General features: G+C 39.6%; 1 protein-coding gene across 1 annotated transcript; it reads left to right on the top strand.

Moving 5' to 3' along the window:
• Positions 1-2,280: 2,280 nt before the first annotated feature.
• On the top strand, positions 2,281-9,774 carry LOC134582677 (protein kinase C delta type-like). The gene is made up of 9 exons (XM_063439328.1): positions 2,281-2,980; positions 3,422-3,522; positions 5,298-5,459; positions 5,577-5,668; positions 6,796-6,858; positions 6,974-7,112; positions 7,400-7,591; positions 8,682-8,810; positions 9,664-9,774. The coding sequence occupies exons 1-9, from the start codon at positions 2,281-2,283 to the stop codon at positions 9,772-9,774; spliced, it is 1,689 nt and encodes a 562-aa protein (XP_063295398.1).
• The last annotated feature ends 2,882 nt before the right edge of the window (positions 9,775-12,656 follow it).

Raw genomic sequence — 12,656 nt, 5'->3', positions numbered from 1 at the left:
CATAGTTACATAGTTACATAGTTACATAGTTACATAGCTGAAAGGAGACTTGCGTCCATCAAGTTAAGACTTCCTCACATATGTTGTTGCTGTTGATCCAAAAGAAGGCAAAAAACCTAGTCTGAAGCGCTTCCAATTTTGCCACAAACTAGGAAAAAAATCCTTCTTGACCCCAAAACAGCAGTCAGATGTCTCCTTGGGTCCTACACTAATATATATATATATATATAATGCTAAATTAATGGGATAAAAAAACACAAAAAAAATAAAAATAGAGCAGGAGTATCCAAAAAAGGTTTCTACCATGACTCTCAGCTCCCTGTTGGATGGGGATCCTGAGACTTATAAAACTAGGAAAAGATAATATTAGTTTCTCCATTACTGACCAGTTCAAAAATGTATTTAAACTTTTTTTCCACAGAATTAACTATTATGATTTCTGAAAACTAGTGCAGAATTAGCCAGAAAAGTATATCTAAAAATGTTTCGATTTACTTATCCTATCTTTGAAAATCCCTTATAAGCCAACGGGTTTCATCTATTTCGGCAGTTATAGATCACATATTGCAATGAGCACATTTGTGTTTCAATTGTAGAATATTTCAAATTTTGGTAATAAGTTACTATAATGTAAGTAGCAATCACGTTGACCAAAACCTCCCCACAAAATGATGCAATACAGTATGAAATGGGAAATTTAAATAATGCAACTTTACCCACTAAAATCTGTCATATTGTCTTGTAATATTCTATGTTTGTGTGTTTTTCACACATAATTTACGTTGGGAGACAAATTATTGTTAGTTATGAAAATTAAATGGTATAAGCATGTCTAGGGCGACCGCCCCTCACTCACAATGATAAGCGAAATCTTCCAATAGATCGCTGATTTATATCACCAATTCAAATTACTGCACAGATGCATAATATTGTGTCGTTTTGGGTTATTATTGTAGTACAGGGCACAGTAATAACATGGGGTATAGTGAACTCTGTGCAGTAATCCTATGTCATTGAATTACTGAATCGGGGTTTAAGGTTAAGTAGTTTAGAAAGTACTTTGTTTAAAACCCAGTAAACTACAATTATACAGCTGGCTACCACAATAAAAATACCAGCTGTCAATATGGGTTGAACTGTATCCTGTCTGAGAGTGATGGGAGTTATACTCCACATCTTCTTTATAACCGGCTTGTAATTAATGACAATGTGCATGGTAACTAACAAGGGAGCACAGGGAGCACAGAACTGGGTGTTAGCAGAGTAAGGTTGGCAGCAGATCTAAAATGCCCCTCTAGGTGCAGCTTTTGTGGCATGCCTCACATTCTGCAGGTTTCCACACATCACCAAGGCTATCAGACACTATGAAATCCTCTATTGGTGCTGAGAATTTAGGGTTAAAAACACCAGTAACACAGTAGCTCAAATGAAGTTTGATTGAAGACCCAAACTGATCAACTGCCAGCCCTGAAAAACATATATTTGAGGAAAAAATTACTAATAAATTGCATTTTTGGATTTAATCCGGATGTATGTGTGATGTTGGTGTCACTGTATGAGTGTCTATACTTGTCTATATCACTGGATGCTTTTATATGTTTGTTTATGTGGCCAGGAGGCATGTGTGTGCTTGTATGTGCATGTGCGTGTGCTTGTGTGCATGTGTGTATGTGTGTGTGTGTGTGTGTGTGCTTGTATGTGTATGTGTGTGCATGTGCGTGTGTGTGTGCTTGGGTATCACTATTTTGGGAGCACCCATGAAAAGTTGGGGGCTGTTGTTAGTATATAGCAGATAATTGCTGGCGAAATGCAACTTTCATAACACAGACTGAAGGGACCTGTACAGTGTCTTTATTATTTAGAGATTGATTGATTAATTAATGTAATGAAAATAACTCAGTCACATCTCCCTGTCATCCCAATAGAGCAGGGGTATCCAAAAAAGGTTTCTACCATGACTCTTAGTTCACTGTTGGATGGGGATCCTGAGACTTATAAAACTGGGATAAGATATTAGTTTCTCCATTACTGACCAGTTCATATCTCCATATATGGACAGGTGTAGTGACATCATAAATACTCTGACATCATCCGATGAAACAATCAATGTCAAACTCACCTACCCTCAGAGTGACTGGACACCTTGCGAGTGGACAGTGGCTACTGCATTGCTTGAGTGAGATTGGCAATAATTTATTTATTGTTACTATTATTAATTAGCTGATTGCTAAATATATTTGTGAATTTAAAAGCAATAGATTCACACAGTATAATATAAGCATGAAGAGAACAAGAAAGCGTTCTCATAAGAAAACTGAGGTAAGTCAGGAAAATTCTGACGAATTTAAAAACAAATATAGAAAACTCAGTAACGGTTCAAAAGAGCAGGAACAGCGCATATCTCCTGTACATTCCAGGAAAAAGAGAAGTAGGAGCTGCAATGAGCAGGACATTGAGAGAGAGAGAGAACCCAAAAGACGGCTCCTTGCTGAGGAACGCATCAGATATCAGGGTCAGAAAAGATACAGGACCTCCAGTCATGATGAAGAGGAGCAGGTCATGCAGAAAAGACCAAAGCTCTCCCCGTCTCCCAAACTGGGTCAGAAAAGTGAGAGAAAGTCTGCTGTAAAGAGCGATCAGACATCTCCACCCAGAAAGCAAGCCCTGAAACGAAGCAGGGAGTGCGATCATGGGGAGCAGCTCATGCAGAAAAGACCAAAGTTCTCCTCATCTTCAAAACTTGGTCAGAAAAGTGAGAGAAAGTCTGCTGGAAAAGGCGGTCACACATCTCCACCCAGAAAACAAGTCCTGAAAAGAAGCAGGGAATATGATGAGGAGGAGAAGGAACAAGTTAGGCAGAAAAAGATAAAGATCTCCCCTGGAAAGCAGGAAGAGGAGAAAAGAGATAGGGAGGAGATAGGAGAGAAAAAGTGCTTTAAGAAAGAAAACAAGCCAACGAGCGACGATGAATGTGTGGCAGGTAAGATTAACCTACATGCTTTAAAGAGATTGGTCAATTTAAAATATAAGAGATTTTACCCTCAATTGACCATACTCTGAACCCATTCACTATCTCTCTTTAATCACTATCTCCTGCAATTCAGTGACCATAAGTGCTCAGGCGATGGTTTTTTTAAACTATAATGGTACAGACCAATATTTCAAGCCCTTTGATCTATCTAGAATATTTATCCATCCATTAGGAATTAGCCAAAGATATTCATGGCTAATGTACCACAAACTATAAAATTGTTTTAATGAAATGGTCCATGATGTGATATTTACAAACCATATTATTATTTCATATAACTGGGTGGGTTCAGAAGATTTGTAGGGCGAATGTGGGGTACTAGAGAAATTAAGTTGGTTCCTGTGTTTATGTTGAAGTGGAGACTAATATTATATGTGTTCATTCTTTAAGGAGTAAGTGGACAGTCTGTGGTTGAACCAAAGACGTCACTGCCTCTGTCATTCAACGGTTATAGATTCCACAAAGTGCTGGGACAGGGGAGCTTTGGAAAGGTGAGTCAACGAGCAATGTCTACACCTTATTTAATACATCTATTGATCTAGTTGGGAACAATTATAGGTCTCATAATCATCATTATCTTCCTATAACAATTCATTGAGATTAACTTTCTTATAAATCTGTGTATCATCCATGAATGTGGAAAACATATTCAGATCTGAAAAGTATTTAGAACATTCTATTGAGACTCCAAATAAAATCTCCAGGACTCTTCTATTCTGTGATGTTTAACATGGCTTGTTATACTAACAGTTCTATTAAATCTTCTCAAATTATTTTTATTAAACATATTGAAAAGAATATTGAACAGAAATCTAAGAAAAGTAAACAATCGAGTTATGAATAATGTAATAAATAAAAGAAGGTGATAGGTTCCATCCATACATACATGAAATACAAATCTCAAAGTTGCACAAAATACTATGTGGAGTGCTATTGAATCTTTGTATCTTTCTCTAAACTCTTATTATTCACATTAGAATTACAGACATTGGTCTCGATTTAATGTTTGGGTAAGCTTTTCAAATGATCACAATCTCTTTTCAAATTATTTATCTACTAAAGTCATTATAGTCTATAGGAAATGTATGTAGGTAAATCATTTATAAAAAAAAATTCTAACAGATTGTAATCATTTGATTATCAAAGTTTATCCAAAAATATTAAATTGAGACCTTAGTTAGAATATAGATCTATATGTCCCTTACACAGCAATCATTCTTGATCTCTGCATATATATCCCAGATATAGGGTTCTCAGGTAGGTCCCTGAGCTCTGTATATATATCCCTGATATAGGGTTCTCAGGTAGGTCCCTGAGCTATGTATATATATCCCTGATATAGGGTTCTCAGGTAGGTCCCTGAGCTATGTATATATATCCCTTATATAGGGTTCTCAGGTAGGTCCCTGAGCTATGTATATATATCCCTGATATAGGGTTCTCAGGTAGGTCCCAGAGCTATGTATATATATATCCCTTATAGGGTTCTCAGGTAGGTCCCTGAGCTATGTATATATATCCCTGATATAGGGTTCTCAGGTAGGTCCCAGAGCTATGTATATATATATCCCTTATATAGGGTTCTCAGGTAGGTCCCTGAGCTATGTATATATATCCCTGATATAGGGTTCTCAGGTAGGTCCCAGAGCTATGTATATATATATCCCTGATATAGGGTTCTCAGGTAGGTCCCAGAGCTATGTATATATACCCCTGATATAGGGTTCTCAGGTAGGACCCAGAGCTATGTATATATACCCCTGATATAGGGTTGTCAGGTAGGTCCCAGAACTATGTATATATATCCCTTATATAGGGTTCTCAGGTAGGTCCCAGAGCTATGTATATATATCCCTGATATAGGGTTGTCAGGTAGGTCACAGAGCTATGTATATATATCCCTGATATAGGGTTGTCAGGTAGGTCCCAGAACTATGTATATATATATCCCTTATATAGGGTTCTCAGGTAGGTCCCAGAGCTCTGTATATATATCCCTTATATAGGGTTCTCAGTTAGGTCCCGGAGCTCTGTATATATATCACTGATATAGGGTTCTCAGGTAGCTTCCAGAGCTATGTATATTTATTCTTTATGTAGGTTTTTTCCAGGTAGGTTCCCAAGCTCTGTATAGGCATCCCTCAGGTGGTGTCGAAGTGATGTTACCACGTGATATCTGTAATATAAAAAGTAGCTGAAAGTTCCCCCTTCGTTTGTGACATTGTGGCTGATTCAAGGCTCTCTCCTCTCTCTATGTGATGCTCAGGTTGCGCTAGCTTCCACCAAAGACACAGGTCAAGTTGTTGCACTTAAAGTAATAAAGAAAGATAAAGTTAAGGAAAAGACCATTCAGAGGGAGGAGCGGATACTGAAAATGGCGAGCGGCAGTCCGTTCCTATGTCAGGGACTCGCTGCCTTCCAGACCCAGGTAAGAAACGCTGTCCATAATGTTTCCTTATTTCTATATATTTCTATATGGCTTATTGTGTTCTGTTATTATTATTACAATAACTATTAACTTGATATTTGTTGTCTTGTGAAACAGGAGGAAGCCTCCCTGGTCATGGAGCATGTACCAGGGGGCAGTCTCCGTTCTTACATGGCTGGAAAGGAATGTCTGCCCATGGGGGAAGCAAGGTGAGTCATTAATAGCTCTAGCAGGTAGGAGGAAGGAGTGAGTTTAACACACGATACAGTATTGGTAGAGGCTATGGATATAACCCCGTATTTACATATATCCTCAATAGTAGAGCTATTAATGGAGATCCATCAGGGGTACAGACTGAGTTAACGGTAATGTACTAAACCAGAATTCCCCCTTCAATATCAGCCAGACAATAGGCAATACAAGAACCCAGCTCTGATCCTATTCTATGCTCGTGTCCTATTTATTCTTTCTTTTCTCTTCCCTGCCTTTTTTTCCCCTCCTCCTCAGTGGTATCTCGCTCACTAGCTGAGGACGGAGGATCTTACATCCCTCTGGAATATGTGATGGCTTAAATGGTTGACGAGTTGGATAATCGGTTGATATCATGGATTCCATCTGATGATATTGTATATTACTATGCTTTCCATGGTACTTCCAGCTAGGAAAGTTACTATTGAGATGCATGCCCAAACACCCATCTTTGGATATACAGAGGCAACTTAGAACTTTTTAGATGTTTTCCTTATTAATAACTCATTCCGCGTCTGTCTGAGGCATTACTGCACATCTACACATAATTTTACCTGCTTTGTTCGATTTAAAAATAAAAATAAAGATAGTCTAAAACAAACAAAAAAACAACCCAAGAAACTCAGGACTAGCAGCGGGATACATTCAGTACGGACTGACGGCAGATCGGGAGCCACTAGGGGTCAGCTGACCTGCCGCAGCTCTAAGCTAACTGCAGGGTGGATCTTCTTCTACACACTTGAAATACAAATTGCTATGACCATGGATCTTCTTAATAAATTCATATATTTTTAGATTATTGATTTCTACATCTAACAAATTAGAAGAATCATAGAGCAGCTTGTGCTTCATGGTAGAGAACCGAGAAGGGTAAACAATATAGAATAACAATATTAATGATAATAAAGTAAACTCTAATCTCCCAAGGACAGGTCCTGTTTAAAATGAAAATGTTATGTTTATATTGGTAGCAGAGTGTTTAGCATGATGTATAGATACTCGTACCTTGCCCAGGTATATTTTATTATTTTATTTACTATTAATGTTGGGGGAGATTGCTTTATGTTCTTTATATTCTGTTTTCCAGGTTCTTTTCATCAAACCTGGTTTGTGGGATCCAGTATCTTCATTCCCGGGGGATCCTTCATCGGTCAGTATTAGCGTTTGTTTATTTAGTAAGCGGTAACTTACTCTAACAAGAAATAATGTGTTTACATCTCTACTCTGTCCTATATCTCACATTTATATCTGTCTTCATCATTTAGGGATCTGAAGCCAGACAATATTCTCCTGGGTGCCAACGGCTATCTCAAAATAGCTGACTTTGGTCTCTCGGCAGAAAATATCTTTACAGAAACAACAACCAGAGGACAAGCTGGCACACTGAATTACATGGCGCCAGAGGTTAGTTAGAGGGTGTGGTCATGTGAACTGTAGGGAGGGGGGTTATGTGGAGTGGTATAAGAGCAATGCAGTAGCTAAAGGGGTGTATAACGAGCAGTAGAAGGATGACTTACACGAGCTGGGTATAAGGGCAGTATCGGAGTATTAATGGATGGACTGACAGGAACGTTATTGGACTAGCTTAATAATAGAAAGATGGGTAATGTATGAAGATCTCTAGAATGTGATAGGTTTGGTACATTTAATACCATATTTAATACAATTGCATATCTTATGGGTTTTGCCAGGTACTCAGCAGCAAACCGTACGGCCAATCAGCAGACTGGTGGTCATTTGGCGTAATTCTCTGCCGCATGATCACCGGACAGTACCCATTTAATACCAGTCTCAGCAGACAGGAGTTCATAGAGGAAGTATTAAACATGAACCCACGTTACCCCACCTGGCTGTGCAGCAATCCTACAGACCTCCTGGACAAGGTAAGGTGATAGAAAATGTGCCGGTTAATGTTTTAATTGGATGTAATGATAGGGGATGTAAAGAAACATTAAAGAAGATACTGGTGGAGTTATGGGGTCGTTACTGGGAATCGATACTAGTTATATTTATTGTAATATGTTCTAAACAGGTTAAAGAACCAACTGGAATAGTGAAAGTAACTTATGTTTCGTGCTGAGAAGATTAGGTATTCCCCATTCATGCCTATCGCCCCCTTTTGCATGGGTTTGATAGCGGCATGGAGTGCTGGGGTGTTTATCTAACGCCTGACATTATTTAAATCCTGATGTTTAATGGGTTAATACTAATATTTAATAATGATGGCAGATAAAAACACTGACATTTAATTTACAATACGTAATCCTATTTATTAAGGATAAGAGTGGACTGGGGTGTCCTAGTGGGAGAGTTAACATAAAAAGAAGAGGGGAAAAAAGCAGAGGGAAGCCCCACCTTTTAATAATCCTAGGGGGAAAAACAGTAGTGTGGAAAAGTATCAGAACCCATAAACAGGACAGGGTGAGAGACAGCTAGTTATAGATATTACCAGCGTATATAACTGCGTACATGGATACCTGTAGAAATCCCAGCACTAATGTGGACACTCCAGTCCACTCTTATCTTTACTTTGTACATTGTGGGTTATTCCCCAGATTTAGGGAGAGTAACAGTGGGCATCCTTTGGTACTGCTCCATTGGCACCTCATTGTTTTGGGACTTCTGGATCAGAGCCTATTGTCTTCTTTTCATTTATTAATCCTATTTATTACTCTCTGCCTGCAACCGACAGACAGATCAAGCAGCCATTTTATGTTCCGATTGGACAACACAAGAGGAAATCTTTATTAAAAAAAAAACCTTATTTACTGGTCAGTCATATAATCGAGATTTTAGTTAATGTAATACATTTACAACTAACTTTTCACAAGCCCTGCCTCATCTGAGGTTTGTTAGAAGGTTAAAATGGCGTCCTCCATCAGAGGTGATTGGTTTTTGATGCATTAAAGATTGTACATCAAAGTGTTACAGAGATATAAAGTAAATTATACTCAGTGTATCCTCTCTCTCTAGCTCCTGGATAAGGATCCTAATGCACGTGCTGTGGCAGGAAGGAACATTCGGGAGCACCCCTTCTACACTAACATTAATTGGAAAGATCTAGAGGGGGGCAAAGTGACCTGTCCATTCTTGTCACTGCTGGTAAGTACACAAATAATCAGTATTTACAAAATGAGGAAACATTATACAGAATAATAATTCCACCAAAACAAGATGAAAACTGATTTCTTGATTCACCAGTGATCATATCCAAGAGGGGGCTCCATTTAACAAGAACTGCCTTAATAGCTGACACTGTTGATCATCTTCTCCTTCCTCAAACTCTTCAATCACTCGGTCTCTGTGAAACTGTCCTCTCATGGTTTTCCTCCTATCTGCCCCAATGCTCATTCAGTGTCTCCTTTTCTAATGATACCTACTCCCTTTGTCCTATCTCGGTTGGAGTCCCCAAAGCCTCTGTCCTTGGTCCCCTTCTATTGTCAATTTATACTGCATCTCTTGGCAAACGTATTACCTCTTTTCGATTACACTACCACCTGTACGCCAATGACACCCAGATAGATCTCTCCTCCCCGTACCTCTCCCCTGCCATCATGCAATGTGTCACTGCTTGCCCTTCTTCCATCTCTGACTGCATGTCCTTCCACTTTCTGAAACTCAATCTTTCTAAAACTGAGCTCTTTCTGATTGCTATATCCTGTCGCATTGTTTGTAATTGTCTTCCTTATTGTTATATCCCCCCCCCCCCCTCTTATAATATTGTAAAGCAGTACGGATTCTAATGGCACTATATAAATGCCAATAATAATAATTGCTCCCCACCATTACTGTGACCATAATAAGCTGTACATTCTTATTTATATGTAAGAAGTAGGCAATGCCATATGATGCTAAACTAATTATATATCATTTCTTGTTGCAGACACCGTATCTAGAGATAGACACCACAGAAGAAATATTTTTTTTCTGCTAAGTAACACCTCTTTATTTGAAGACTAAGTCATCCATGGCCCGTCCTTCACAATCTAGGAATGTCGGTAATGAAAGAAAAGAAAAGATTTCCAGCAAAGAAGATGGTGATGACCACATCTTGGTCAAACTATAGCAGTAGCTTGAACATCAAAAAGACCATGTTCTCCTATGGTATGTGTGTATCTGTGTGTCTTTGCACCCAAATCCTGTAGATTCCATCTTAAAAACATAGCCTTCATCCGCTCCTACCTTACGCAAAATACTACTAAGGACCTTGTCCTTGTCTAGTAATCTCCCGCATAGATTATTGTAACCCTCTCCTATCTGGTCTCCCCAAAAGCCGTATTGCCCCGCTACAGTCTGTAATGAATGTTGCTGCCAGACTGATTTACCTCTCCAGTCGCTCCTCTCACACCTCTCCCCTCTGACAGTCTTTACATTGGATTCCTGAATCCTATAGGAGTCAATTCAAAGTACTAATCCATACCTATAAGCATTGAACAATTCTATCCTCTCCTATATCTCCTCACTGCTCCATAGGTATGCCCCTTCTTAATCTCTATGCTCTACGCATGACCTTCTCTTGTCTGCTGCTTGCACCTGTAAGGCCAATTCACGCTTGCAGGACTTCTCGCAGGTGGTGTAAAGTTCACTAGGGAACCCTAACATGCAGACAGGACAGAGTAGAGAGAATTGCAATACCGATCCTTAGAATGGTCGGGTTATGCAAAAAGGGATAGTCAAAACATGAACCGAGGTCAAGGGAAACAGAGAGACAAAATAACGAGAGACAAAGCTAAATATCAGTAACCAGGAAATCCAAATAACAAGTGCAACGCTCAATGGTAAACCACAGACCACAACAGGGCACTGAGAAAAGGGAGGGGTTAGCTTATATACACACAGGGCGTGTCTGATTGGCTAATCTCCAATTAGTGTTAGCCACGACATGTGGGAGGAGTTTCTTCCCTCCCTTGTGGTCTCTGAGGTCATCACTGTGTGCAAGGTCACATGACCGGGTGCAGCACACATATAAGGAAGCTGTTCTGGAGCGTGCAGCGTCAGGCACACTGCCAGTCTGGAGACAGGGACCAGATGGCGCCGCTCGCTGTAATGAGGTAAGCAAGGTCGCCGCGAGCGGCGCAGGGGCAGGGGACCTGACAGGTGGCTCCTTTCCTTTGGAAAAGCCTGCCTACCACCATCAGACTCTACCCTAGTCTTCAATCTTTTAAAAAGTACCTTAAAACCCATCTCTTGAGGAAAGCTTATGGCCTCCCAGATGAACCTCTACCTCCCATACCCGTCCCTTGCTCTCTCCTAAAAGAAGGCACTCTATCTCTCCTCCAGTTTTGCTTCACTCCTACCCTTTTTGATTGCTATCTCCTGTCGTATTGTGTTTTACACCCCACCTCCTATAGACTGTAAGCTCATTTGTGCAGGGTCCTCTTCAACCTATCATTCCTGTAAGTTTTTTGTAATTGTCTTACCTATTGTTAAATCCCCCTTGTTATAATATTGTAAAGCGGCATGGAATCTATTGGCGCTATATAAATGCCAATAATAATAATAATTGCTCCCCACCATCACAGTGACCATAATAAGCTGTACATTCTTATTTATATGTAAGAAGTAGGCAATGCCATATGATGCTAAACTAATTACATATCATTTCTTTTTGCAGACACTGTATCAAGAGACAGACACCTTTTTATTTGAAGACTACATTATCCATGGCCTGTCCTTCACAATCTAGGAATGTTGGGAATGTATCTGTGTGTCTTTGCATCTATATGTACGTCAGTATGTGTATCTGTATATGTGTCACTGTGTGTTTCTCTGTGTCTTCTTGTGTGTCTGTGAAACTGTGTGTGTCAGTGTGTGTATCTCTGTGTCTTTCTGTGTGTCTGTGAAACTGTATGTGTGTTAGTGTGTATATCGCTGTGTCTTTCTGTGTGTCTGTGAAACTGTGTGTGTGTCAGTGTGTGTATATCTGTGTATTTCTGTGTGTCTGTGAAACTGTGTGTGTGTGTCGGTGTGTATATCTTTGTGTCTTTCTGTGTGTCTGTGAAACTGTGTGTGTGTGTGTCAGTGTGTATATCTCTGTGTCTTTCTGTGTGTCTGTGAAATTGTGTGTGTGTCAGTGTGTGTATCTCTGTGTCTTTCTGTGTGTCTGTGAAACTGTATGTGTGTCAGTGTGTGTATCTCTGTGTCTTTCTGTGTGTCTGTGAAACTGTGTGTGTGTCAGTGTGTGTATCTATGTGTGGGTGTCGGTATTACACAAGTAATCTACTGCTTTCAAATTGCAACAGTACATAAAAACACACAACACCATATACAAATACACCCTTACATTCACTCACACATACACCATAAAAAAACATGCTTACATTCACACAAACACCATAAAAAAACATGCTAACACACACACAAACACAGCTCGGTGCTAAATACAACCCTGTAAGAATGGGCAAATGGTTGATCCCCAGCTTGCAAAGCATTGAGAGAGCAAAAAAAAATTATTGCACCAGGACCACCTCCATATTAGTTCTGCGACCGATAGAAATGACTGCATGTGGGCCTTGTGCCAACTACTGTTATATTGTAAATAAATAAATAAAAATATTTTTGTGTATGTTTTGTTTTGCACATTGTGAGAGGAAATGTGGTTTAGTAGTTGATGGCATATATATTAGGCCTGCTTTACCGAACAGCAGCCTGAGGTTTGAGAGGTAAATGTCCCAGGGAGAGATGTTAGGTTTGCAAGATGCATTACTGGTACTCTGCAAACCACGGTATGGGTCCCTGGGGCGCAGCACTTGGAGAGCAGGGTGGGCCAGTGCTCCAATAGCACCAGCTGCTAAGTAACAGTCGAACCAGAACTTTTATTTTGCTTAGTAGTATCACTTATGTCTAATTGCACCTCACCTGTATCTGATCAATTAGCTAGCAGGCTTTTAAAAGGAAGGGATCAGCATGCTGCAGAGTGAGGAGTAAAAGCCAGAGGAATGGTGTCTT

The sequence above is a fragment of the Pelobates fuscus genome, chromosome 13 (assembly GCF_036172605.1).
Source record: "Pelobates fuscus isolate aPelFus1 chromosome 13, aPelFus1.pri, whole genome shotgun sequence".
Classification (NCBI taxonomy): Eukaryota; Metazoa; Chordata; class Amphibia; order Anura; family Pelobatidae; genus Pelobates; species Pelobates fuscus.
This window is presented reverse-complemented; position numbering and strand designations above follow the sequence as displayed.

Bases quoted from the DNA above. Each gene is read 5' to 3' on its own strand.
- LOC134582677 (XM_063439328.1), top strand. From the start codon at position 2,281: ATGAAGAGAACAAGAAAGCGTTCTCATAAGAAAACTGAGGTAAGTCAG. The intron at 7,113-7,399 runs GTTAGTTAGAGG...GGGTTTTGCCAG, and splicing joins TGAATTACATGGCGCCAGAG to GTACTCAGCAGCAAACCGTA. The intron at 7,592-8,681 runs GTAAGGTGATAG...CTCTCTCTCTAG, and splicing joins CTACAGACCTCCTGGACAAG to CTCCTGGATAAGGATCCTAA.